Consider the following 27,705-nt stretch of genomic DNA (forward strand, 5'->3'; position numbering starts at 1 on the left):
AAGACTATGTTTAGCTCCTTAAGAAACTAGCAACAGTCTTCCAAACTGGCTGTACCATTTGGCATTCCCACCAGCAATGGACATACTACCACTGCTCCACATCCTCGCCAGCACTTGGTGGTGTCAGTACTTGGGATTTTAGCCATTCCTATAGGTATGTAGTGGTGTCTCATTTTTGTTAAATTTCAATTCCCTAATGACATAGGATGTGGAGCATCTTTTCATGTGCTTACGTACCATTTCTGCTCCAGGTTTAACTGTAAGCTTCTGTCGGCAGACCTCCCCCCTCATGGAATCAGACAGCCTCTGTGTGTAGCATCCTATTCCAAAACTCAGCAGCTTAGAACAATGGTCACGCACCTGTGGGTGACGTGGGGTTCAGCCGAGTGCGGCTGGGTGCTCCAGGCCATGGGGCTGCTCTGCTCTATGTACCTCACACCTTCTTAGGGCCACGGCAGCCCAACTTAGATATATGTTTTGACAAACGTGTTTCAATGTAATTGGTCTCCTTTGTAATCTTATGGATATTATTTTATGCATTTAACCCCATCCCAGCACCTGTCGCACTGCTCTGTGTCCCCACTGGACTGTGAGCTCCCTGAGGGCAGGGGCTGTGTTCACATTTCTATTTTAATTTTTTATTATGAAAAACTTCAAACATATACATAAAGAGAGAGAGCGGCATCATGAAACCCCATACACCTGCCACCTCCCTCCCCAACCTCCCATTACAGATTTTGTCTCATTGGTTCCATCTCTCCCCTTTTTATTTTTTTCTTTGCTAAAGCATTGGAAAGCAAGTCATTTCCCCCCTATGTATCTCATCGTGTTTCGCTAAGAAATTCAGTAAGTAGTTTTTAAACCCATGAATCACTGTGTGTTCAGAGCTATTTATAAAAGCCCCAGCTGGAAACAAGCTTGTTAGCTAACATGTGAGAATGAGGATGTACCCAGCCAAAGGACAATGACACACCCATTAAGAGAATCAACGCGAAGACCACACAGCCGCATGGCAAAATGCTTGTGGCCAAGAAAAAGCACAGAGAGGCAAAGAGCCGGTCCACGGTGTTCTCTGCGCTCTCATTGGTTACCACAGTCCTGCCTGGCTTTCTGGCCAGAGGGGAGAAAGCAAAAAAGGAAGGCGAGGGTAAGGATGGTGGGTGACGGGCGAATGTGTTCTTCTCCCTTCAGAATATTCTTCCGTCATCTTTCCAAGCTGTTAGTAGCTAACCAGAGTTGCTGCAGCGGCTGTGAGGCCGAACAAAGGCCTGAAGGAATGTGCTGGCTCCATGGGGGAGCTGGCTGGAGGCACAGAAAGCCTGGCTGCAGGCCTTCGCAGCTCCCGGAAGGTGGCTGTAGATTCTTCTGGGGCCTGGGGTTTGGAAAGGCCGCGGTGCAATGGCAGGGAGTTATCTGATGTTCCCAGCTTTGTGTGCACCTCACACATCTGGGCGCCTGTGATAGGCCCGGAGCTCACTCAGGCTCTACGTGGTTTTCAAGGTCAATGGTTGTGGTATCTTCGTCCCCCTGGCAGAAGCTGGTCTTGGATTGATTACAAACCCATGTGACCCAGGGGCTAGTCCTGGGAAAACAGGATCCACTTCCCAGCTTGTTTCCCAGGCACCTATTCCTAGAGGAGAAGGGGGCCTGTCCACAGCAGTTCCCTGTATGCGCCCCCATCTCCTGGGAGCTCAGTGCCCTGCAAACAGGAGGCGCCAACTTAGTGCTTGTTCTCCCAAGTGCCAGGCTGAGCCCAGTGTCTTCTTACTACCTTGAAAATGAGACCTGAGTCCTAGCCAGTTTGGCCTAGTGGATAGAGTGTCGGCCTGCAGACTGAGGGTCCCGGGTTCAATTCCAGTCAAGGGCACATACCTTGGTTGCAGGCTCCATCCCTGGCCCTGGTTGGGACGTGGGGAAAACAACCAATTGATGTGTCTCGTTGGTATTTCTCTCTGTCTCTCTCCCGCTCCCTTCCTCTCTCTAAAAATCAATGGAAAGATATCCTCAGATGAGGATTAACAAACAAAAAAAAAAAACAAAAAGAAGAAAGGAAACAAAAATGAGACCTGAGAAATTTTGGAAGGAGGACCGGCCATAGTGCACTGTTTAGGGAATCAGTTATGGGGAGAGGGGTGGGGGTGTCTGGAAGCCCCAAGGTGAAGTCCCAGCTCCCCTCTTAAGTCACTTGGGGACCTTGCAACTGACCTCATCTACCAACATGTCCATTCGCCTCCGCCTGACTCTCAACCAATCTGATGCCACACACATTCGCTGAGCAGCTTCGCTGGGCCTGTGAGGACCAGAGCTGACTGCCACAGTTCCTGCCCTTGGGGAGGACACTGCTCATAACTATGGCTTCACATGATCAAAAATGACTGAGGGAGTAATTCTTGGGGTGGGAATCAAGAGGAATTTCTGGGAAGGGTTTTCATCTGCTAAGAGCCTTGGAGATGGAGTAGAAATTCACCAGGTAGTCAAGTGTGGGAACAACAGGTACAACGACAGAGGCAGGAAACCGTGGCTGTCTGGGAAACCCGAGGCTGAGGGGTGAAGTGCCTGGAGGGTCGGCTTCCCTCCCAGGGTTGCCAGGAAAGGCCTGGGAGTTTTCAGCTAAGGGGCTGTTACCTACAAGGCAGAAAACCCTTCTGATACCAAGCGTGTGGGTTCTCACAGCAAGCAATCCTCCAGGTCTCTGCAGACACCTACTGGTGCCCTGTAATTTAAATCATTTTAACACTAACTCCCAAGAGTGAGTACAGACCCCACAGGTTAAGGGCGGATGCCCCTCTCTTCAGACACCAGTCACAAGTAGTGGATCCCCAGGTTACCCACACTGTTCAATTTGGCTACAAATCAGGGGTTCCCACAACCTCCTCCTCAGATTCCATAATCTATAATAATAAAAGGGTAATATGCTAATTAGACAGGACGTCATTCCTGATGAAGCCGGGGCCGGAGGAGGGAAGCCTGGGTTCCGGGTGCTGGAAGGAAGCTGGTGCCGGCAGCAGGGGGAAGGAAGGCCTACTCTTGCACGAATTTTCATGCATCGGGCCTCTAGTATGCTATAATAGTTCACAGAACTCAGTAAAGGACACAAACAGTCAGATGAAGAGGTAATAGGGTACAATCTGGTAGGGTCCATAGAGTACGAAAGCTTCTGTCCCTGAAGAGTTTGGGGTGTGCCACCCTCCAGGCATGTGGATGCATTCAAAACCCCTTCATTGGGTTTTCTTAGAGGTTCCATTACGTAGACAGGATTGATTAAATCACTGGCCACCAGTGATTAACTCCATTCCCAGCTCCTCTCTTCTCCCAGAAGTGGGAGTTGGGGGGTTGAAAGTTCCAACCCTCTAATCACAGGGTTGGTTCCTCTGACAAACAGCCCCTCCCCCCACCCTGAAGTCATCTGGGGGCTTCCAGCCACCAGTCATCTCATTAGCATACAGAGCAGGATGGTGGAAGATGCTTCTGGAACGCGCACGTCCCTACTCGCTGTCCCTTCCACTGGGCCTGGCCTTTCCTTACCTGTCACACCGCACTCCCATGCCACGTCCATGAACTCCTCTTCCTAGCATTTAGCACCACCTGAAAGACTTACGTATGCAAATACTGTCCTCCCCAGTTAAAATGTCAGTTTTTTGAGGCCCCGTCTTGCTTGCTGCTTCACCCCTAAAGGGCCAGGCATGGTCACCCAATGACTTCTTACTGAGTGAATGAATAGTTCACCCTCTGCCACCCCCATCGCGTTCATAAAGAACCTTAATCCGGCGCTTTGGGGCCCCACCTGAAAAACATACTGGGGAAAGGGCGCAAAGCGGTCCCAGAACAAAGTCTGTACCTTCCAGGTGGAAGAGCGCGCCTGCGCACACGCCCCGTATGGCCTGTCCCGCTTCGGCCAGCGGGTGGCACTGTGCGCATGCTCCCTGGCAGCGCGGTCCTCCGGGCCGCTCTAGCCACCCTTCTCGCCTGCTCTGGCGGGAGGCGGGCGCGCCCGCGGGGTCCCTCCAAGATGGCGGCGCAGAGGAGGAGCCTGTTGCAGAGTGTGAGGAACCGACCCGCTCTCCGGGCCGGGGGTTGGGAATCGGGGGGAGATTGGGGGAGCTGTCTGGTGCAGGCGCGGCTCTCTCCTCGCTTCAGGCCGCCTACCTCTCCCTGGCGGAGGGCGACCGCCGCCTTCCCCTGTCCCGGGCCGGCCCGCCCCATTTCCCGGACGGGGGCGCGTGCGCACTGCGGGCCTGGCCGTCCGGGGCTTGGATTCCCGGTCTTGGACTGTCCGAGCGTGGAGGGCACGTTGACGGGGGCAGTTCTAGAGCAGGAAGGGAATGTGGCGCCCGGCAGCGGAGAGAGCAGGGGTGCCGAGCCTGGCACTGAGCTGTCGTGGGATGACAACAACCATAGCAGCCGTAGCCACTTGTGTACCACTTACTACATCCCAGGCGCTGTGCCAGTTGCTTCACGTTTGTAAGTTTAATTTTCATGACAGCCCCATGAGATAGGTTCTGTGATTATTCATGTTTTACAGATGAGGAAACAGGCACAGAGAGGCATCGTTTGCTCAAGGCCACACAGCTGGGGAGTGGCAGAGGCAGAGTTAAAATCAGGCAGCCGTTGCTCTTCACCTCTCACCTGTGCTAAAGGAATGACTGCAGTTGGGAGCCGGGGTTCTGCTCCTGGTTGTAACTCCCTCTGCCTCAGTCGGCCTCGGTTTCCCTATCTGTAACGTGAGAGCAGGCAGTGGGAGGATTTTCTTGAGACTCATCTCTACCTGCAGTCCGGACCCTCATGGGTTTGTCGCTGGTGTCTTCCAGCCCCTGCATCCTCCTGACACATGTGCATGTAGGTGCACACACATGTTGGCACCTTGGGCTTATTCTTAACCTGCCAGCAGGTTGCCTTTCCCTTGGGTCCTCCCCAGACGTAGCAGCCTGTTGTAATTGCCTGTGGACTTGTCTGCCTCCTGTGTGGGAAAGGGAACTCATGGAAGACGCACTTGTGCTTTGCAATGAATAGTGTCACTAGTACCTACCACCACTAGGTGCCAGGCATTTAATAAATATTTGTAAAATAATGAGTAGAGCATTTGTAGCCAGATCCAGTGCTCAACATTGGCCCTCCTACCCTTGAGGGTCTTGAAGCATCAGAATTGGAGTGTGTGTGTATGTGTGAGTGAGAGAGAGAGAGAGAGAGAGAGAGAGAGAGAGACCGAGACCTTTACTGCTGCATTTTTTAAAAAATATATTTTATTGATTTTTTACAGAGAGGAAGGGAGAGGGATAGAGAGTCAGAAACATTGATGGGAGAGAAACATCGGTCAGCTGCCTCTTGCACACCCCCTACTGGGGATGTGCCCGCAACCAAGGTACATGCCTTTGACTGGAATCGAACCTGGGACCCTTCAGTCCGCAGGCTGACGCTCTATCCACTGAGCCAAACCGGTCAGGGCTACTGCTGCATATTAATGACAGGCTTTGTGTAGACTCTGAAATTCCTCTTCCAGGACAGCAACTCCCAATGGGGGAAAGGAGGAGTGTAGACCTCTTCCTCTCCACACCTTTGGCTCCACCCCCTCCCCCTTTTTTTTCACTACTAGGCAGTGTTGTGGGGTCGAACCCTGGAGTCAAAAATAAGACCACCGGAGGCTGCTGATTGATTAAAAAAAAGCAGGCAAGGATTTATCGAAACTGGCCAGGACGGCCGCGAGGGCACCACACGCAGGTGGCCACCCTGCCGTCCCAGGTGCAGGCAGTCCTTTTAAAGGTCTAAACCACAAGAATTTTCCTTTGTTCTAAATTCTAGACATTGGAATGCGGACTTATCTCGCGAAAGCAGATTGTACAAAAAGCAGAACTGAGCAGGGTTAATAATCTCTAAAGGTAGTCAACTCCTGGAGCCACTGAGTCAGTGGGAATCCATCTCCTGTGGTTCTGGTCCACGGGCACAGGAAAATGACCTTTGTGATGGGGTGTGGATTAATGTGAGTTTCCAGGTCTCAATCTGGGGGCTGAGGTAACTACCCTATTGTTTAAGCAAGGAAGTGCGTGCAGACGCCAAAAGAGCAGGGTTAAAATTTAAACAGCAGTTTTTACCTGAGATGAATGTATGAATGTCCTTAGAGCCTTATTTCATTCCCTACTGGTCTTTTGGGAATGAATCTAAACCTTAGATTCATTACTCAGTTTTTACCTAAGTATGGTTGCTGCCATACTTCAGGCAGGTCAGCCTTGTCGTTGAGTTAGGCAGACCTGGCTGGCCCTCTGCTTTGTAAGCTCCCAGAGGGTGGTGTAAATGTCCCCGTTGTGATACACGTTTCAGAAACACTGGCTGGAGAGGGGCAAACGCTGGAAGTGGTCATCGCTGTAGGCTGACGTGGCTGGCAGAGGAGACTGGCTGCCCGCTCCCTTCCCTCTGGGTGTGCTGGAGCCCACGGGACTCAGGTTAGAGGGAAGGTGAGCTTTACTAGCTCCAGAATGTGTTCCTGGGTGGTGGCAGAATCTTTGCAAGATTGGCTAGTTAGCTTTAAGCACATCGCATCTCAATGAAAGGCAAAGGGATGCCTGATATGTTTACACACGTCCCCTCCCACCCTAATAACGATCAAGACACTTCTGCTCACAAGGTGTCTTGAGTGTGCGGGTGGTGTGCAGGGCTTGCTGTCCTGCCCTCCGCTGTCCTGAGTCTGGTGAGAGGAGCTCAAACACCATCATTCGGCAGATGGCTGGGAGGTCTGCTAGGCTGGGCCTGGGGATACAAAGATAAAGACATCTGCGCACCCTCACTGCATTTTTGAGTGAGGAGGAGGAGCTGTATACCACTAATCAGTGTGCCCGTTACTCCCGTGTCAGTGTGTGGAGAGGCTGTGGATGGCCTCATCTGGCCGGGCCAGCGGAGGCCTGCGGGAGGGCTGGGGACTGCGGACGCGGAGGGTGTGCTGGGCCAGGTGGCACAGTGCTTGGTGGAATGACTTCCCAAGGAGTCTCCCTTGCTTCCCCAGGCAGTCTGGGGCCTTCAGAGGTCTTCTGAAGAAAAGAAGAGCTTTTGAAGACAGCTTGATGTGTTCAAAAGAACCTAGCCTCCTGATAAAACAGTCTGAGTCTTGTATGGCCTTGGGCAAGTCACTTAACATTCCTGAACCTTGGTTTCCCCAACGAAGAGGACTTTCTTCCAGAAGTTGTGTTAGTAGTAAAGGAATTGCCATGTTTACACTCCTAGCCTGGCATGGTCACTGCGACGGGAAGTTCCACCTTCAGTTCTGCCACGAGTGAGTGCCCACGGTTCATTCCCTCGGATGTCACCGTGTGGCAGGCACCGTGTAGGTGCGGGGGACACTGCCTTCATGAAACTTACGTTCTCTTCTAGAAGGGAGACATTAAACAGTGGACAAGTACAGGTTACGTATGATACAGTAATATCTGTAACAGGACATCAGGGGGTGCTGTGAGGAAGAATAGTCTGGATTCACACACAGAATGGTGGAGGGGCCATTTCCCACCAAGTGGCAGGGGAGGACCTCTCAGTATTTGATGAGGTGAAGTGGGGACATGGGAAGGAGTGTTCCCGCCCGAGGGAACAAAGATGCTCCTTGGGGAGCAGCAAGGAGGCCGGTGTGGCTGGAGTGGAGCGTGCTGGGGAAGGGAGTAGCCGACGTTCCAGGGAGCCTTGTGGACCCTCAGGTGGACTGTGGACTCTTTTCTAAGTGTGATGTGAAACTCTCGTGTGGTTTCAGGGCATGATGTGACCTGATTTGTGATTTGAGAAGCCCTTGAGTGGCAAAAGTAGAAGCCTGGGACCTGCTAAGTGGTACTCAGTTGTCCAGATGTGAGATGACAGAGGCTTGGCCAGAGCGATGGCAGAGGAGTGGTGAGAAGTATTGGGTTCTGGCTGTATTTTGGAGGAAGGGCTGATATAATTTGCTGGCAGATCGGATGTGGGGTGCATGGCAAAGGAAGACGAGTTAAGAAGGGCTACAGGGTTTCAGTTGGAACAACAGCGGTGCCCTTTACTGAGGTGGGGAATGCAGGAGTCCATTGGGGTCAGGGAGAAGCAGGTGTGTGATTTTGCCTATACTATTAGGTATTTATTATTTTAAAAATCAACTTGAAACCAAATTTTTTAACGTAGATATGTCTTGAGCTATCTATACAATCACAGGGGCTAGCTATATATTTTTCTAATGTACATGGAAATAAATATGTATCCATTAAAATAAAAACATCTGTTAGGCCTTCACCTACCGCCATCTCAGATGCTGGCAGAATTCGGTGCAGCTGCTCTAGCACAGTAAGTGCTCCACCATTATTAGTGGCCCCTTTAAGAGTGTATTAGGACTATATTTGTGATGAAAACATAGAGAACCTTTGATGAAAACCCTGGTGAGAGAGGTGGAGGCGCTAGAATGGAGTTGGTCCCAGAGGAGCAGGGAAGCAAAAGGGGGTCATTCAGAAAGATGGAGATGGCATCGGGTGTTTTAAGCTTTCTGGAGAGAAAGCACTGCTGCCCCCACCCTGAGCCATCTTCCTGGGGGCATTATTCTCCCTTTCTGAGCTTCCTTTTTGCCTCTAAGGAATTCGGGTGCTTTCACCACAAAAACACTCGGCCTTTTCATACTATAATTTGATATTCAAGCTGTGGCCTGAACTTGGAACTGTGCTTTATCCACTAATGCTGCCTAGGAGTTTGAGATGTCTCTATGAGGATTGAAATGGATTTTTTAAATTTAATTTTTTATTTATTGATTTGAGAGAGAGAGAGAAAATTTGATTTGTTGTTCCACCAATTTTTGCATCCATTTGGTTGGTTGATTATTGCCTGTGTCCTGACCAGGGATCGAACCCACAACCTTGGCATATCAGGATGACACTAACCAACTGAGCTACCTGGCCAGGGCTGTAATGGACTATTTTTATGTCTATTACATATGTTATGAGGAACTAATTTATACATATATTTATACAAGGCCTTTATAATGCCCTTAATACGTTATCTACAATTGGATCACTGTAGAGCCTTTTCATACCAAAATATGGATATTGGAAACTCCTGTTTACACAATCAAATTAGAATTAGGATGTTTGAAACAGCATTCTTTCTTACTATACTCTCTGTTACATTTCTTGTGGGAAACTAATTTGTAAACCATCGAAGAGTTAAAGTGGTCCATGCTCGCTGTTGCATTTGCTTGGCACTGTGACGAGGCTGTGTGAGCGTGAGATGCCCCCTTCTCAGCTTCCCAGCGACTCACGACTCCCATGCCGGGTGTAGAAGCGCCACTTGCTGTGGGTGCTGGCAGGCCTGGCATTTGGGCGTGGGAGAAAGTATGCATCAGTGTGTGTTGGGGTGGAGAGGTGGGTGGTTTGTGTGAATAGAAAATCATGACCTTTCCGAAAATTGTTCAGAAATATGGAGAAGGGAAGCAAGAGACTTGGGAGTCTGGTGTGTGGTGGCAGAATCAGCCATGGCTGCTCGGTGTGGAAAATCCCCGTGGAGGCGGACAGACGTGGGAGAACGTGATCACAGCCCCCACGGCCACAGCAGCGATGTCCGGGCCACCGCTGAACTCAGGGAGGACACATGCTCTCCCACCCCTACATGGGTAGAACCTGTGATTCTCTGGCCAGTTGTTACGGAATATTTGGGGTGCTGGGGAGACTGCATTCTATGAAAGGAGTGCTTGTAAGTATCTGAGAAGTTGCCCATATGTCATTGGATCTAAGATGTCATTAATTGTGAGGACACATCATTATTTTACATACTACCTAGAAAGAAAACACAGTGCTGAATAACTAACACACCAACTTCAGAGATTAATATTAAATGTTGAAAATATATGTATTTGACCCAGCCAGTGTGACTGAGTGGTTGAGCATCCACCTATGAACCACCAGGACACGGTTCGATTCCCAGTCAGGGCACATGCCTGGGTTGCGGGCTCAATCCCCAGTGTGGGGCATGCAGGAGGCAGCCAATCAATGATTCTCTCTTATCATTGATGTTTCTATCTCTCCCCCTCTCCCTTCCTCTCTGAAATCAATAAAAAAATATTTTTAAAAAACTTTATATATAAAAAAAAAGAAAACATATGTATTTGCATTAGTGAAATAAAGTAGCTAATCAGCAGTACCAGGCTAGAGCATGAGAGTTGCCACAACGCCAAATGGTTACGTGGGGTGCCCGAAATGCATGATGAGGCCACAGGGATGGATTTCTCAGGAAAGGGGCCCCGTGGCCTTAGTATTTTCCCAGAGTCTGGGACACATACATTGAGGTGGTTTGGTGTTTGCCAGTGTAAAACTCATCGTTGCATATTGAGGAGTTATTTGCTTTTCAGTTCTCTTTAAACTCTCTGATGATACCAAGAGAAAGACTTGATTTGCTCTTAGTATGTCCTTACACCTTTCTGATTCTTGGTAACCTCTCTTCTTTGTTAACACAGAGAACAGGGTCCGGCTAGAAGCTGCAGCAGGCAATAGGTTCAACTAGAGTTTAATAACCTTGTTTTGTTTTCATTTTTTATTATTTTCAAGATACGGCAAGTAATACTGGTTTGCCACTTAAAATACTGAAAAAGTTTACATTCTAAATGAAGTCTTAGAGTAAAAGAAAAAATATGAAGTGGATAATTTGTTGAAGATGGTTGAAGTTTGGGAAATGGGCCTCTGGATTCGAGCGGGGCCTTTGTGGGTGGATAGGGCTTGGGAAGACAGAAAAGCGGAGGGAGGCCTTGCCTCACCATGGATACTTCTTAGTGTGCTCTTTGGGTAATTTTTTCTTATTTCTTTTCTTTAATATGTTTTTTATTGACTTCAGAGAGGAAGGGAGAGGGATAGCGCGATAGAAACATCAATTGGCTGCCTTCTGCATGCCTCCGCACCGGGGATCGGGCCTGCACCCCAGCCATGTGCCCTGACCTAGGTCAGTGGTTGCTAGAGGTCTGGGGAGGGCATGGCTGGCTGCAAACGGGCAGGACCAGGGAGTGTTTGGGGTCATGGGGCTGTTCTGTATCTCACTGTGGTGGCGGTTACAGAAATCTCTGCGCATGTTAAATTCACAGACCTGTGCACCCAAAAAGGTCCATCTTATTGTATGTCAGTTTAAAAATAAAAACAAACTCCCACACTCTATAGAAGTAGCTCCAGGGGGCAAAGCACAGAATTGAAGCGCTAGAATAAATGCAGCATTAGAGCAATTAAAATGGAATAGAAAGCGTGAAAGCCATAAAGTCACTTCCTGTCAATATGTAAATAGACAGAAGATGAAACTTGCCACAAAAGCTAACCACAGGCTTTTTATACGTTTGATTGCCAAAGCCTGTTGAAGTGGCTTTCACATCCTTTTTTGAAGATTTACTGTTCGTTTGTAAGAAGTTGTGCACACCTAGGCCCGGGTGAGCCCAAGTGGCCCTGGGTCGGGGAGAGGCCAAACGTCCCTGGGTCCGGGTGAGACCATGTGTCCCAGGATCTGGGTGAGGCCTCATGCACCTAGGCCCGGGTGAGCCCAAGTGGCCCTGGGTCGGGGAGAGGCCAAGCATCCCTGGGTCCGGGTGAGACCATGTGTCCCAGGATCCGGGTGAGCCCTCGTGCACCTAGGCCCGGGTGAGCCCAAGTGGCCCTGGGTCTGGGAGAGGCCAAGCGTCCCTGGGTCCGGGTGAGACCATGTGTCCCTGGATCCGGGTGAGGCCTTGTGCACCTAGGCCCGGGTGAGCCCAAGTGGCCCTGGGTCTGGGAGAGGCCAAGCGTCCCTGGGTCCGGGTGAGACCATGTGTCCCTGGATCCGGGTGAGGCCTCGTGCACCTAGGCCCGGGTGAGCCCAAGTGGCCCTGGGTCTGGGAGAGGCCAAGCGTCCCTGGGTCCGGGTGAGACCATGTGTCCCAGGATCCGGGTGAGGCCTCGTGCACCTAGGCCCGGGTGAGCCCAAGTGGCCCTGGGTCTGGGAGAGGCCAAGCGTACCTGGGTCCGGGTGAGACCATGTGTCCCTGGATCCGGATGAGGCCTCGTGCACCTAGGCCCGGGTGAGCCCAAGAGGCCCTGGGTCTGGGAGAGGCCAAGCGTCCCTGGGTCCGGGTGAGACCATGTGTCCCTGGATCCGGATGAGGCCTCGTGCACCTAGGCCCGGGTGAGCCCAAGTGGCCCTGGGTCTGGGAGAGGCCAAGCGTCCCTGGGTCCGGGTGAGACCATGTGTCCCTGGATCCGGGTGAGGCCTCGTGCACCTAGGCCCGGGTGAGCCCAAGTGGCCCTGGGTCTGGGAGAGGCCAAGCGTCCCTGGGTCCGGGTGAGACCATGTGTCCCTGGATCCGGGTGAGGCCTCGTGCACCTAGGCCCGGGTGAGCCCAAGTGGCCCTGGGTCTGGGAGAGGCCAAGCATCCCTGGGTCCGGGTGAGACCATGTGTCCCTGGATCCGGGTGAGGCCTCGTGCACCTAGGCCCGGGTGAGCCCAAGTGGCCCTGGGTCTGGGAGAGGCCAAGCGTCCCTGGGTCCGGGTGAGACCATGCATCCCTGGATCCGGATGAGGCCTCGTGCACCTAGGCCCGGGTGAGCCCAAGAGGCCCTGGGTCTGGGAGAGGCCAAGCGTCCCTGGGTCCGGGTGAGACCATGTGTCCCTGGATCCGGATGAGGCCTCGTGCACCTAGGCCCGGATGAGCCCAAGTGGCCCTGGGTCTGGGAGTGGCCAAACGTTCCTGGGTCTGGGTGTGACCATGTGTCCCTGGATCCGAGTGAGGCCTCGTGAACCTAGGCCCGGGTGAGGCCACGTGCCCCTGGGTCTGGGAGAGGCCAAGCGTCCCTGGGTCCGGGTGAGACCATGCGTCCCTGGATCCGGATGAGGCCTCGTGCACCTAGGCCCGGGTGAGCCCAAGTGGCCCTGGGTCTGGGAGAGGCCAAGCCTCCCTGGGTCCGGGAGAGACCATGTGTCCCTGGATCCAGGTGAGGCCTTGTGCAACTAAGCCCGGGTGAGGCCACGTGCCCCTGGGTCTGGGAGAGGCCAAGTGTCCTTGGGTACGGGTGAAGCCAGATCCTGGGTCCGGGTGAGGCCGTGCGCCCCTGGATCCATCCGGGTGAGGCTGGGTCCCAGGCCCGGGTGAGACCACGCGCCCCTTGGGTATGGGTGAGGCCACGTGCCCCTTAGTCCAGGTGACGCCGTGCCCCTGGGATCGGCCGAGACCAAACCAGAGGGAGTCAGACCTCCATTACCACCATTTGTCCACCATCCAGAGCTGAGGGGTCAGTGCTGACATGTACACATAAGGAACTACTGGACATCGGAATTGGGTCTCAAAAGAACTGTTGGTCCAGGGGGAAGCTCGCTACAGATTGATTCATTTGCCTGTCAGCATAACTATTATTGCTCGTCTCACATTCAGTTCTTATTAGTATATATCTAGTGACATTTGATCTCGTACATCTAGAGGAAATGATGAACAACATAGACTGAGGAACAAGAACAGAACCAGAAGCAAGGAGGCATCGATCGGACTATCGGGCCTCAGAGGGAGGATACGGGAGGGTAAGGGGAGGGTGGGGGGAGGGGGAGAGTTCAACCAAAGGACCTCTGTAGGCATGCATACAAGCCTATCCAACGGTTAAGTTCAACAGGGGATGGGGGCATGCGTGGGGAGAGGGGTGGGATGGGAATGGGGGGATGAGGACAAATATGTGACACCTTAATCAATAAAGAAATTAAAAAAATAAAAAATAAAAAATAAAAAATAAAATGCAAGTTGTAAAAAAAAAAAAAAAAAAAAAAAAAAAAAAGAAGTTGTGCACAGTGCCTGTGCTTATTTAAAATTTCAGTAAAGCTTCAATCCCACTTTAAAATACATATATTTCTTATTGATTTCAGAGAGGAAGGGAGAGAGAACTAGAAACGTCAGTGATGAGAGAGAATCATTGATTGGCTGTCTCCTGCACGCCCCACATTGGGGAATCGAGCCTGTAACCCAGGCATATGCCCTGACTGGAAATCTAACCGTGACCTCCTGGTTCTTAGGGCAATGTCAACCACTGAGCCACACTGGCCGGGCTCAGTCCCACTTTTATTCTCCTTGCAATTGAACTTGGATTCTCCCACTTGTTTTTGTTAGCTCCAGTTCAGCACAGTGGTCCTGGGAATGCCCTTGGGAAGCAGGCACAGTTCTCAGGTGGGGGTCGAGTGGGGGCCCATGCTGGGGCCTTGCATGATCCACTACCTCAGTGAAAGCCTCCCGACGTGGGAGTCATTTCTGGGGCTTAAAAAAAATGTAGGTGCTCAGAGTGCCCCCTGAGGAGATTTAGGAAATTCAGAATCTGTGTTTGGGCTGGGGCTTGGATGTGTGTGTGTGTGTGTGTGTGTAAAGCAGCCTGGTTTGAGATCAGACGCAGGCAGGCAGGAGCGAGGGAGACAGGTGGTAGGAATACAAAAGAGGGCTGTCAGTCAAGCCTGGGAGGGTCTTTATGGAGGAAGACTTCCTGGAAGTGGTGATTCCTGTGTCCGAGTCCCAAAGGATGAGGAGAGTTGCTCGGCAAGGACAAGGAGGGTGTTCCACGTGGAGGGAAAGTGGGTATGTATGGACAGGGCACTGCGAGCATTTGGCACAGGTGGAGAAGGTGTGGCAGGGAGCAGGCGGGAGAGGAGTGGGGACCAGGGAGTGGAGGCCCCAATGCCAGGGTAGGGGCTGTGACTAAGACTAGCGTGTACGTCAGTTTCGCAGTCGCCTGGGAGGAGCTGCCTATGTGCGGGTGCTCTGGGCCCACCAGGAGGAGACAGTCTGGGTTTGGGGCCTGGGGTGTGCAGTTTTAACCAGTGCCCAGGGCATTGGAGTCAGAGCCACTGCAGTGACAGGTGAGGAGCCACCGAAGTATTTTCTACCAAGAGTTCGCTTCATTGTGTGTCTCATTCGTGTTTCGTAACGTAGCTCACACCTGCAGCCCACTGCTGCGCCTTGCCTTTGGGAACGCTGTTCTCTTTCAGGGAATGGGTTTGGGGCTGGCCAGAAAAAATGCCAACCCTCTGCAGGTGTCTGTTCACCCGGGTCGTTATTTTCCAGAAGGAAGCAGAGGCCTCTCGGGGGGTGGGGTTCGGGCCTGCGGGGCTTTTGTTGGGGAAGAAAAAGGTGAGGTGGGGTCTGCCCTGGAGAAGGTAACACTTCATAACTTCCTGGTGTCCTTCCAGGAGCAGCAGCCAAGCTGGACAGACGACCTGCCGCTCTGCCACCTCTCAGGGGTGGGCTCAGCCTCCAACCGAAGCTATTCGGCTGATGGCAAGGGCACTGAGAGCCACCCGCCCGAGGACAACTGGCTCAAGTTCAGGTGAGTGCGGGGTGCTCCTGGGCATTGCAAACCCGCTGCAGGTGTCTGTTTGCAACTGCCTTGCACGGGCCTTGCCAGTGAGATGGGGCCCATGGAGGTGGCGTGGGCTGCCGTCCCTTCCACATCTGGACCTTAGACCAGCCTAGGCTTGCGACAGTGGGGTGGGGAGCATCCCTGAAGGTCATGGCCTGAGTAACATGATGGTCAGAGTGGGGGACCTAAGTGGGCACCTGAAGCCACAGCTGCTGTATCTTTGGTCTCCCCCAGTTTTTGCCCCTCCTCCCCCTCCACGCTGGAACTGGCGTTCTTCTGTGAGCCCTGGTTTCCACCGCCTCTTACCTCTCTGTTCCAGAAGTGAGAACAACTGCTTCCTGTATGGGGTCTTCAACGGCTATGATGGCAACCGGGTGACCAACTTCGTGGCCCAGCGACTGTCCGCAGAGCTCCTGCTGGGCCAGCTCAACGCCGAGCACACGGAGGCCGATGTGCGCCGTGTGCTGCTACAGGTATGTGCTCGGCAGCTGACCGCAGCCGCTGGACATGTCCCCCAGGAGCGTGGCCCTGCGGCTGTAAAGTGTGGGTTCTCCGGGGCTGGTCTGAAGACCCTGCCACTCCTCCTGCGGGGGGCCCGCTCTGGGAGCCTCTCCCAGCGGCAGGGGCTCCCTATTTCGGGGAGTCCAGGAGCAGGCAGCCATCACGGTCCTTGCCCACAGCTGGCAGGGTTGGCTCTGGAGGAGATCATCTTGGGGAACGGGAAGTAGGGATGGGACCTTGGGCGAAGGGGGTGCAGTGGGGGGCGTGATTCAGGAAGGTTCCTTTCCTTCCGGCGTGGCTCAGGTGCTCAGCCTCCAGTCACCGCCAGCAGCCTGGGCCTCGCCTCCTCACTTCCGGCTGCTTGGGGCTCCCCTGCCCACTCTGCATTGCTTCCGGCTGCTGTTTGGGAGATTTCTTCCCGGCACCTCCTTTTGGAAGCACATCTGGAGGCACTTAGTGTGGATGAGGAGGATGGATTCCTGTTCCTCGGAAACAGCATTCCCAGCCCTTTCCCTGCCTCTGCACCTGAGGCCCAGAGCACCCTCCGGCCTCGGGGCCCTGTGCCGGTGACTAGCTGCCCCCCAGGAGGGGCAGCAGCGTGGCCAGAGTTCAGGGCCAGCAGGATGTGGTCATGACACCGGCTGTCATTGATCTAGACTTGCTCTGAGCCAGGTACCGAGTGCTCAGTCACTCAGAACAACACTTACTCTGTCGAGATGAGGGGACCGAGGCTGCCAGCTGGCAAGCGGCAGAGCTGGAGTTCACTCCCAGGTGGCCTGACCCCAAGCCCGTGCCCTAACCTCCATCTTTAGCCTCAGCCTCTGTCGCTCTGCAGTGCACGTGCGGAGCCCCACCCCGTGATGGCCTGCACTTAGTACAGTTCGTCACTATAGTCGGGCGTGGCAGCATCAGGTGGCAGTGGTGTTTTGAACCGGCCGTTGCCCTGACACCTGTCCCTGTCCTCTCTGTGCCTCTAGGCCTTCGACGTGGTGGAGAGGAGCTTCCTGGAGTCCATCGACGATGCTCTGGCTGAGAAGGCGAGCCTGCAGTCCCAGCTGCCAGAGGTACTTCCCTAGCCTCCCCCGCGAAGGGGCCCGCCAGGCTGGCTTTGCTAGGAGCACTGATTCGTCTGCCACATCACGCCCAAGCCATTGACAGCACTGGGCCAGAGCAGCACGAGTCAGGGACAGTTCCTGTCGGGGGGACATGGGGGTCGATGGGTGGGCCCTCCAAGGGCCTCCTTGGTTGCTGTGGGCAGCTTTACTCAAGCGGAGCATGGGGCGGGCAGTGAGGGTGTGAGGAAAGGCCCTTTCAGGTCAGTCCTCGCCTGGAGTCTGCCCACAGCCTTGTCACCTCCCACTCCTATCAGCCACCAGCACTTCCAGAGCCGGCAGCACACGTGAGCTCCCCTCTGGCTTTCCTAGAGAAGCCCGCCGGGAAGCGCAGCTTCTGTCCTGGCCGGGCCTCCAGCCCCTGCTCTCTAGGGGGGAGGGGGAAACGGTCTCTGAGGACCCGGCCTGCTCTCACCCCTAATGGTGGCTTGCAGGGTGTCCCCCAGCACCAGCTGCCTCCTCAGTATCAGAAGATCCTTGAAAGACTCAAGGTGTTGGAGAGGGAGATTTCAGGAGGAGCCATGGCTGTGGTGGCGGTCCTTCTCAACAACAAGCTCTACGTCGCCAATGTCGGTGAGCCGCCTGTCTGCCCCGGGAGGGCTGGGAGAGAAGGCCGGCTTGGGGGGCTGTGCGTCCTTCGGGCAGCTGCTTTCTGGATATGTGGGATCTCAGCCCGTCTGTCGAGGCCATTGGGTGGGTTTCCCTGTTCCTCTTTGGAGTGTTTCATCCTGCCCGGCCGGTGTGGCTCAGTGGTTGAGTGTCAGCCCATGAACCAAGAGGTCACTGGTTCGATTCCCAGTCAGGGCACATGCCCGGGTTGTGGATTTGATCCGCAGTTGGGGGTGTGCAGGAGGCAACCGATCGGTGTTTCTCTCTCATTGATGTTTCTCTCTTATCAATGTTTCTAACTCTCCCTCTCCCTTTCTCTTTCTAAAATCAATAAAAACATTAAAAAAAAATTGATTTGAGTTATCTTCCAAAAAAGAAGAAGAGTGTCTCAGTCCAGTGAGTAGAGTTGGAAGCAGCAGCGGGAAGCGGGCGGCCCAGCTTTCGTCCCCATGCTGTCCCTAACTTGTGGCCTTGGGGAGTTGAGTCCCTGTCTGGTCACCTCAGTGGCTTTCTCTTCTGGAGGGTGGCGAGGTGGGCTGGGTGTGGGCTGGAGATTGAGGGGTTACAGGGACGTTCTGTAGGATTTGTGGGCAAAGAGAGGCCATCTGGGACACTGAGAAGGCCATACCCCAGGGTGCCAATTACTGTGGGGGCGCTAGAGAGACCCCACTGATAATGTCCCTCTTCTCTTCCTCCTTTCCTTAAGATTTCATGATAGAACAAAACTTAGAAATGTAAAAAAATAGAGTGGCTAGCATTTAATGAGCCCTCTGTGCCTATCCCCAGCCCCGGAGTCCTCTCCTCACGGCCAGTCTCATTTCGTCTGCAGCCCTGGGTCCCTGCATTGTTGTGAAGCAGACACCAGACATCGTGGCCTGGTATCTGTAAATATGTCAGTGTATCTCCCTAGACAAAAGCTCTCTTATTAAAATCATAATCATAATCATGCTAGGATGGAAAAGTTTAACCTAATTCCTTAATATCGTCAGCTCTTATGACTGCTGGCTCACCCAGGGGTCTGAGCCTATTTTCTTCGCTTGTTTCAAGGATTTCCATTCTCCCCCCTCCTCTCCCTCTCTCTCTCTCTCTCTCTCTCTCTCTCTCTCTCTCTCTCTCTCATCTTTCTCTCTCTCTAACATGGCCTTTCCTCCCTATGCTCAGTCTGTTCAGCTGCTCAAATTCTGCTGCAGGTACGAACCGTGCACTTCTATGCAAATCCACGGTGGACGGGCTGCAGGTGACACAGCTGAACGTGGACCACACCACGGAGAACGAGGATGAGCTCTTCCGCCTCTCACAGCTGGGTGCGTGGGGCCGCGGGCCGCGGGTCAGTGTTGGGAGGGCAGCCTCGTGGCTCACCCTTGCCCTCTTCGGTGGTCATGTGGCGAGTGTGAAGTAGATGGGCTGTGAGCAGCCTGCCCGGGGTTGAAGCCCAGCTCTGTTGCTTACTAGTTGGTGATGGTTGGAACTTACTCGTTTTCTGTGCCTCAGTTTTCCCATCTGTGTAATGAGATGATAGTAACACCTGACTCGGGGTGTGGTGGGATTAAGAGTTAACGCATGTAAAATGCTTCCAAGCGTACCTGGCATACGTTCACTGTTATTGGTGGAGACTGAGGCCAAAGAAGTCCTGAGGTTTCAGCCACTGCCACAGCCTCCCCGCTTCCCAGGCAGCTATGATGGGCGGTGCTGGATGTGATGGGCTGTGGAGGAAGCGTTCCCAGTGAGAGGGTATTCTGATGGAGATGGGGATTGGGGACACTGGGGGCTATTGGATTAGCCGCTCTCCAGGGCACCTGGTGTGACTATTTCCTGTCCCCTGGATGTGTCTGTCCCCTTCTTTTTGTTCATCATTATGAACAAAGTCTGGCTTGTGGTGTTCTCCCCCTGGTAGGTTTGGACGCAGGAAAGATCAAGCAAGTGGGGATCATCTGTGGGCAGGAGAGCACCAGGCGCATTGGAGATTACAAGGTCAAATATGGCTACACTGACATCGACCTGCTCAGGTAGGTGGCCAGCCAGCTGTGCTCCCCCCACCCCGATAGGCTCTAGGAACAGAGATGCAGTTGCAGTAGCTCAGAGCCCAAGGAGACCCTTCCTTCCTCCCAGAGGTTGGTGTGAGGTCAGGGGTCAGAATCATATAGAGCTAGGCTGGCAAAGGGTCAAAGCCAAGGGCTAGTGCCATAGGGCTAGCAGGAGAGGCCAAGGTTAGCCTGAGCTGCCTGGGGTGGGTAGGGACAGACAAATGGCCTTGTTGGTCAGTGCTATTTATGGCTAGGGCCAGGGCAGACGTGTGAGATGAGTTGTGCATTTCCCTCCAAGGATATTTCCCTTCCGGCTGCCACCCAGTGATCATAGCAGCAAATGGGCACAGCTCTGTACATACATTCTCTTATTCAGTCCGCCCTCGGGCCCTAGGAGGTAGGTACTGTTGTTACCCAAAGGCATTTTCATATGAGGAAGCTGACATGGGGACAGTAGGTAGCTTCTCTGGTCATGGGGCTAGCCATGGGCAGAGGCAGGACTTGAACCCAGGCAGCCTGCATTCTGAGCACATTGATTGGAAAAATGGGTATGTGTATGGTCATGGCATTTAATGTCACAATCGGAGCCCTGGAGGAATCATGCAAAGACCCATCATCAGAAGCAAGAGTTAGAACTCCTTCCTCCCACAGGATTTAGGCAGTTGAGTTTGGAACCTTTTTTCTCTAATTTGTGTGGTTTCTGTTCCTTTGTTGGAAAGTACAGATGTGGTTTCAAACAGTTCAAACAGCGCCGAAGATACACTGTGCAAAGTGCGTTTTTCTCCTTCTCCCCGGAAGCTGCTGGTTTCCTGTGTGCCCTGCCCAGAGTTCCTGCGTGCGTGCGTGCGTGCGTGTGTGTGTGTGTGTGTGTGTGTGTGTGTGTGTGTGGTGGGAGCGGGCAGGGGTAAGCATCCTTTTCAAAACATGCACTAAATGCTAGCACACCCTTTCCAGCATCCTGTAGCTCACTTTCCGTTAGGTGTCCATTCCTCCATTCTACACACTTAGCATTGAGGCTTGTCCATTCCTCCATTCTGCACACTTAGCATTGAGGCTGGTGTGTTCTGGGTAATAGCTGCTGGAACTCAGTGTGCGCTGTGTCAGCACTCGCTACTGGCCCCTATGGAAGGACTCTCGGGGTGTTTGCAGACTCCGCTCTTCCAGATCCTGTTGCCAGAACATCACCTAGTTGCTTGTGTGCGTGTACTGGGCTTTCAAAAGAGAACCCCACCTTCTCACTGCCCACCCTGCCCCTGGCACTGCCCAGGCTCTGTGGGCAGGAGCTGCAGAGTGGGGCCGGGATTGGGCGTTGGACCTTTGCCGCCCTGAGCCCAGCCGCCTCCAGCTTTCTGGCCCTCAGAACTTGATTTTAGTAGCTGTGCTCAGAGACAGGTCTGTTTTTCTGGTTTTCCTTTTTTCTCTTCTTGCCAGATGTGTGTTTTATTTTACATTCTGGGGTAGATTCTTCCCCTTAGCAAAATAAATGCCCCTAGGGGGCCACTCCAAGTACAGCTGTCCCCTCTCCTCTCTCCCCCCAGCGCTGCCAAGTCCAAGCCGATCATCGCGGAGCCTGAAATCCACGGCGCACAGCCCCTGGACGGGGTGACTGGCTTCCTGGTGCTGATGTCCGAGGGGCTGTACAAGGCCCTGGAGGCAGCCCATGGGCCTGGGCAGGCCAACCAGGTGAGCTGGGCCTACGCAGAGCACAGCTGGCCAGCCTGCAGGAGGCATGCTCCCCTGGGGACCTGGCCGCCCTCCTGCTCCCACCAGAGTGCTCAGGGCCCAGAGCTCTGATTCTCGGGTGCCAGTGCCGGGTCTCTTCTCTGGGCCCAGAGCTGGGGAAGAAAAAGCCCAAGCTCCAAGAACACCCATCCCTCCCAAGCCTCCCTCGATCTGGGCTCCACGCAGCCCAGAGCCTTGAGCAAAGCCTGAAGGGAAGTGGGCGAGATGGACGCGAATTGCCGTGGGCTCGGGCTGCTTTGGAGATGGTCCGGGAAAGGTCCTGGGCCGAGGAGGAGAGCAGAAGTGCGGCCTTGTGCACAGCGCACTGTGCCAGCCATGTCCAAGTCCGCGCCACCCTCCCCTTCCTCTCTGAGCTGCGGGTCATTTACAGTTTGTTCTCATGTCTAAGATGGGGTGACGGCACCCACCTTTGTGGGGTTGTGGTAAAGCAGCCGCTTCAGGGATGGTTTTGAAGGGAAGCTGCCTCTACCTGACCTTGGATGGCTGGGTTGGTCAGATAAGTGCAGGTCGTGTTTCTCCTTCCATCTGTGAGTCTCGTAGGAAGGTAACTTTTCTGCTTTTTTCCTCTTCTTTATTATTATTTTTAGAAAAGCAAGAATTTATTGACTGCAGCAAAAATATATACTTAGGCGGGACTGCTCTGGCTCACTGGGAAGTCAGAGAAAAGGGGGCCTTGGAGACAGGTTCAGGGGGTGAGCCCGGGATGAGCTGCCACTGCTTCCTGGTTGCAAGTCTCCTGGGGTCCCTTAGAGGTTAGGGGATGCGTGCCTGTGGGGGACGGAGAGCGGGAAGGGAATGGCATGGGCATGTTCCCTGGAGGGAGACCGCCTGCTTTGTCCTTTCTAATTAAAAATTATGAGGGCAAGTCTTATATGCCGCCCTCTCTCCTGATGCCTGTGTTCAAGGTTTTTCATCTTTTTATCTTACTCCTTCTAGTAGCCCTGTAACGGGCAGCAGCTCACCATCACTTCCACTTAGGGAGCCTGGGGTGCAGAGTTCAGGGTCTCGCCTGAGGTGAGCTAGGTGGTCAGGTCATTTCCTGTTGCCTGCCTCTGCCCCCCCCACCTCCACGAGACTGGCCAGCCCGCATGTAGAGGATTTTGTGTTTTTGATCTTATCATCAATGTGATTTTTTTTTTCTTTTCTTTGGTCTTTAAGATAGAATTATCCAGTGGCCTCTTACTGGGTTCTAGGATACACTGGTCAGTGGACTTCTCTGCCTTCATTCTGTGTCCCCATTTTCCGACAAAATTGGCATATCATGGCCTATAATGAGTTTGTTCCAGGAAAAAAAAAGCGTAATAATCACAATTGCTCCTCTGGCTGCAAGTCTCCTGGGCCCCTCAGAGGTTAGGGGATCCGTGCCCGGTGTGGGGGGCACCTGTTTACGCAGGGCTCTCTGGCAGTTCCCACGGTGCCCTCACATCCACTATGTTACTTCCTCCTCGTAGTAACCAGTGAGGTGGATGTTCTCCCTGAGGGATCACAAGGCCACACCTTTTCTAATGAGAAAGTCCCAGAAGGATTATCCTGAATCCCTTGAAAAGCTCGGATTGCAGGTGTGGCTGGTGGGGACTTCCTTCGCCTGCTTAACCAGTGACCCCTGAGCGTCCTGGTGAGGCTCTGGAGTCAGGGCCCACAGCCCCTGGGCCCCCCGTTCCTCACCAGATCTCTGCCCCTCCTTCCCAGGAAATCGCTGCTATGATCGACACTGAGTTCGCCAAGCAGACTTCCCTGGACGCGGTGGCCCAGGCCGTGGTAGACCGGGTGAAGCGGATCCACGGGGACACCTTTGCTAGTGGCGGCGAGCGTGCCAAGTTCTGCCCAAGGCACGAGGACATGACTCTGCTGGTGAGGAACTTTGGCTACCCGCTGGGCGAGATGAGCCAGCCCACAGCATCCCCAGCTCCAGGTGAGTGCAGTGCGGTCAGGGACAGGAAGCCACCTGACGAGGCCGTGGGCCGGGGTGGGCTGCAGAGTGGCTGAGGCGACGCCTTGCTCCTGGAGCACAGCAGGTAGAGGGGGAGGCCTGGCTGTGAGCAGTTTCAGTCTGGGGCTCCGAGCTGCCTTTGAGTGGTTTTCCTGTTTGTCTGTGAAATGAAGAAATACCATCTGCCCTGGTTGACCTCCTAATGACCCGAGAGCAGAGAGCTTCAGAGACACCAGGTCACGTGATAGGGACGATGGCTCCCCAACTGAAGGCCTACTCTGTGCACTTGATCTGAATGTTTCCTGTAGTCCTCATTGACAGCCCTCAAGGAGATAGTACCCCCTTTTACAGAAAGGGAAACTGAGGCTCTGGGAGGAAGAGACTTAGGGGAGGCGAGGCATGTGGACAGAAGGTCCCCGAAGCCTGGCTCTGTTCCTGGGCCATGTTGGGGTGAGAGTAATGTGCTTAACTTTCTGCTTTTTGAGTCTTGGAGTCAAGTTGCTCAGGAGGCCAGGCAATCGTTCTTTCTGCACCTCCTCCCGCGCTGCTCAGTGTGCAGGCTGTTGGCTCCTGGGCTGCACTTTTTCTTCTTTTGTCAAACAAGCCTTAGCGCTCAGGCTGCCCAGATGGGTTTGTTCTCCAGCGGACACCAGGGTTACTGGAGTTTCTCTAGCTTGCTGTTATTGCAACCATATTTTTGTTGGGCCAGCCTCAACTAGGAGCACGCTTATCCCCTCGGATTAGAGCATCGTTGCGGGAAGCCAGGCAGTAACCCTTTCATCAAGCAGCTCAGCACTTGATCCTCCTCCTGCTTTGAGCACAGGAGCTGCTGAGCGCCAGCCCCTGCCTGGCCGGCAGTCTTTGCCCCTGGACTCCCCTTCTCTGTCCCAAGGGGCAGAGGGCCAAGCTGCAGCTCAGGAAGCCAGGCCAGGTCACCACCTTCTCCTCTCAGCCCTCAGACCCCACTCCCGTCAGGTCCTGGAGTGGCCCTGTTCCCACCACGCCAGCCGCTCCCTGGGGCCCACCTCTCTCTTCCTTCCAAAGCCGCAGGAGGACGTGTATACCCCGTATCCGTGCCTTACTCCAGCGCCCAGAGCACCAGCAAGACCAGCGTGACCCTCTCCCTCGTCATGCCCTCACAGGGCCAGCTGGTCAACGGGGCCCACAGCGCTTCCACCCTGGACGAAGCCACTCCCACCCTCACCAAGTAAGCCCTCACCATCTCCACTCTCAGGCCTGCTTCCTGGGGACGGCCCTGGGTCTCTGAGCAGGAATGCCAGGGGCCAGGTCCTGTAGCTAAGTGATCCTGGCTGAGATGCCCTGGGGTCTTGCACTTCTCACATGCCCACCTCCCTGCCTGGGAGGTCGGAAGAGGCAGCGCCGCAGGCTCCAGCAGCTCATTGAAGTGGGACCTGGGAGGGGGCAGGTTCCCTGGGCAGAGTGGCTGAGGCTGCGGGACGGGACAGGCAACTGAAGTTGACAGCCTGCTGGTCACATTTCCTGTGGGTCCGTGTATGAGTTTTCACTGAATGGGAAGGTCCTCTTGTCCTCTCTTCTCGGTCCTGAAGGGTGGGAGGTAGGGTGGCCTCCCAGCGGCATCGTGCTTGGGGCCCTGCCGGCCTGCACTGGCTTGTCAGAGCCAGTGCTCTCCGACTGAAACGTCTGAGGAGCTTTGAAGTGAGTTCTCTAGCTGAGCGGGGGAGGGGCAGAGGCAGCAGGAGGTCTGGAGCCTGAGGAGGGTGGGCAGGCCACTTCCTTACTGCGGACCTGCCTATAGGTCCGGTGTCCACCCCACCCCCTCACTTCTGTGGAATGTATCCCCCTACCCCTCCCGCCCACCGGGAGACCGGGTCTGGTTTCCACATTCCGGCCGGCACAGAATAATAGGGCTGCCACACCCAGCCCTCTCAGAGGAAGTGGCCAATTGGAAGGGCCATCAGGAAGGGAGTGGCGCTGCTTCCCTCTGCCTAGAGGGGGCCTTCCCTCTCCCTGCCCCCATGCTGCCGCCACAGAGGCTAGAGGGGCCTGGCAGGCCGCTGAGTGATGGGCATCCCTAGTGCAGTTGGGGTGGCCTCCCTTCCCCGTGCTGCCGAGAGGAAGCCACTAGCTGTGTCCACCAAGGCAGAGAATATCAGCAGAGGTCCCAGGCCAGGCAGGAGAACCAGCTGTCCTTCTGCACCCTAACTTCCTGGGGGCCCCTAAACAGCCTCTTCCTTCCCTTTTGCATCTGAGCATTAGTTTGGCTCCACCCTGGGCCGGCCTGGTGCTGGGTGCTGGGCAGTGCTAAGGGTTTGCAAGATGGGGGGCCAGCAGGTGACTTCCAGCTGTTACATGCTCTGTGACAGAGGGTGGGTGCCAGGGAGCTCTGAGGACATGGGGGGACCCGTCTCCCAGCTGGTGAAGGGGATGACAGGGAGGGAGGAAGGAGGGCTTTCTGGGAGGAAAGTCCTTGCTGGCCTGCGATCTGTGGGGTTTGGGTCAGGGTGGATCCAGAGAGATTGGAGTGCATGACCTGTAGCTCATTGCTGTGTACAATGGTCACAGCCATGCGTGGTCACTGAGCACTGGAATGGGGCCACCCATTTAGTTCTAGTTCATTCAAAAAGCCCATTTCACTTTGCATCTCCCAAAGACCACGTGGTCGGGCTGACTCTTGGGTCACCTTTGTTAGAGGCCTGTGGCCTGAGGCAGGACCTCTCTGTCCCCGGCCTGGAAGCCAAGGCTGCTGACTGACTCTGTTGTCCCTGTAGCCAGAGCCCGACCCTGACCCTGCAGTCCACCAACACGCACACCCAGAGCAGCAGCTCCAGCTCGGACGGGGGGCTCTTCCGCTCCCGGCCCGCCCACTCGCTCCCGCCTGGCGAGGATGGCCGTGTCGAGCCCTACGTGGACTTCGCTGAGTTTTACCGCCTCTGGAGCGTGGACCATGGCGAACAGAGTGTGATGACGGCGCCGTAGCCTCGGCTGCGGAGTGCAGTCTGAGCAGGACCTTCGTGAGGACCAGGGGCCACGGCTGGGGCAGGATGGGCTTTTCCCCACCAGCTGCCTGTGCCGTGGGGGCCAGTGGGAGCCCAGTCCTCAGCCTGACCGTCCTCTCCCCCAGCTCGGTGCTGTGGAGAAGGCCCTCAGAGCGCCAGTGCCGACGGACCCCTCGGATGTGCCATGTCACTGCACGGGGCTGGAGGCCACTCCCCCAGGCAGCCTCAGCCAGGACCGTCGCCGTTCTCAGAACAAGAGGTGCTAGTACGGGAGCCTGGCTGGCTGTGAGCCCCCGGGGGGCAGGACGTGCAGAGGTTCTGTGACCCCGCACGTCACAGGCCCGGCAGCCACTGCTTTCTCAAGGCCACCCTTCCCGCCACCACCTCCCCCTGAAGAGCCTGTGGCCGGTGATGGCGTCCCCTCACCAGTGGCTGCTGGTTCGCCCCTTTCTTCTCCGGCCTCCACAGTGAATCCCGGTTGACGTCTGCATCCTCGGAGCCTGCGCCGTCCCTGGGCCCCTTCCCTGGACCAGCCGGGCTGTGTTCAGTGGTGAACGTTCAGGAAGACCAGGGAGGTGTTGGGGCCTGGGATGGCTGCAGCGGGGCAGGTCAGCGGGAAAGGAACCGGAGGTAACTGTCCAAGAGGAGCACTGGCCCGGGAGTCCTCCAAAGGGTAGGCGGGGCTGGTGGGCGTCCCCAGAGATGGGGTGCAGGGGAGCAGAAGTGCCCGGACCGAGCGAGGACTGCGGCCTCTTGTCAGGCCCCTCCAGGAGGGGAGGCCCCAAATCAGGGTGAGCGACTCCACTTGGCTCTTCCCTTCCTGGAGCGGGAAGGCCCTGGTTGAGGAGCCATGAAGACCAGCGATCTGGACCGCTGACCACGGTCCCCGCGCCCCGCAGTAGTGAACAGACGCACGCGAGAGGGAGCGTGGGAAACGGCTCTGAAAGGGAGGCGGGTCTGCCCCCTGCTGCTCTGTGGGGGGCCCAGGTGCGCACTGCTTTCACAGGGCGGCGGGCGGGCTCAGGCCCGAGAGGGACCACCTCCGTGCTCGCTGCCCTCTGGGGAGGGGACTGCACTCCTGTTTCCACAGGAGAAGCAAGCCCAGGGGACCCACAGCGTGCCCGTCAGTCACATGGTCTGCGGTGGAGCAGAAATCGGACCTGCCAGTCCCCGAGGCCCGTGGATTCCGCCCCTCCCCAGCTCAGTAGCGCCTGGCACTGTGTGTGGCCTCCACGTACTTGGACACAGAAAAGTCAAAGGCCGACTCGAGGCCCTGCTCGGTCTGTGGTCCCGGAACGTGGTTCCCGAGGGAAGCAGAGGAAGTGCCTCTGGGCAGAGCGCCCACCCCCCACCACGAAGCCACCTGCTCTCAGGTGGACAGGTTTAAAGTTGGTCCCAAAGGCTGGGAACAAAGGGAATTCTCTTCCAAGAACCTCTCAGTGATGCTGTTTGGTCTCTAGAAATAGAATCCCTTTTTGCCAGTGAGGAAGTAATAAATGG

The 27,705-nt window shown here is 54.8% G+C and overlaps 1 protein-coding gene across 1 annotated transcript; it reads left to right on the top strand.

Moving 5' to 3' along the window:
* Positions 1–4,009: 4,009 nt before the first annotated feature.
* On the top strand, positions 4,010–27,705 carry TAB1 (TGF-beta activated kinase 1 (MAP3K7) binding protein 1). The gene is made up of 11 exons (XM_008144606.3): positions 4,010–4,042; positions 15,139–15,275; positions 15,628–15,781; positions 16,787–16,873; positions 17,356–17,494; positions 18,721–18,834; positions 19,425–19,536; positions 21,093–21,237; positions 22,987–23,209; positions 24,272–24,434; positions 25,978–27,705. Exons 1-11 carry the CDS (start codon positions 4,010–4,012, stop codon positions 26,183–26,185), a joined length of 1,515 nt encoding a protein of 504 aa, XP_008142828.1. The 3' UTR covers positions 26,186–27,705.

This window comes from Eptesicus fuscus, chromosome 7 (genome assembly GCF_027574615.1).
Source record: "Eptesicus fuscus isolate TK198812 chromosome 7, DD_ASM_mEF_20220401, whole genome shotgun sequence".
NCBI classification, from domain to species: domain Eukaryota; kingdom Metazoa; phylum Chordata; class Mammalia; order Chiroptera; family Vespertilionidae; genus Eptesicus; species Eptesicus fuscus.

Excerpts from the sequence above, each read along its gene's own strand:
- TAB1 (XM_008144606.3), top strand. The coding sequence starts at position 4,010 with ATGGCGGCGCAGAGGAGGAGCCTGTTGCAGAGT. Across the intron at positions 17,495-18,720 it reads GCTCTACGTCGCCAATGTCG|GTACGAACCGTGCACTTCTA; the intron begins GTGAGCCGCCTG and ends ATTCTGCTGCAG. Across the intron at positions 18,835-19,424 it reads CTTCCGCCTCTCACAGCTGG|GTTTGGACGCAGGAAAGATC; the intron begins GTGCGTGGGGCC and ends TCCCCCTGGTAG.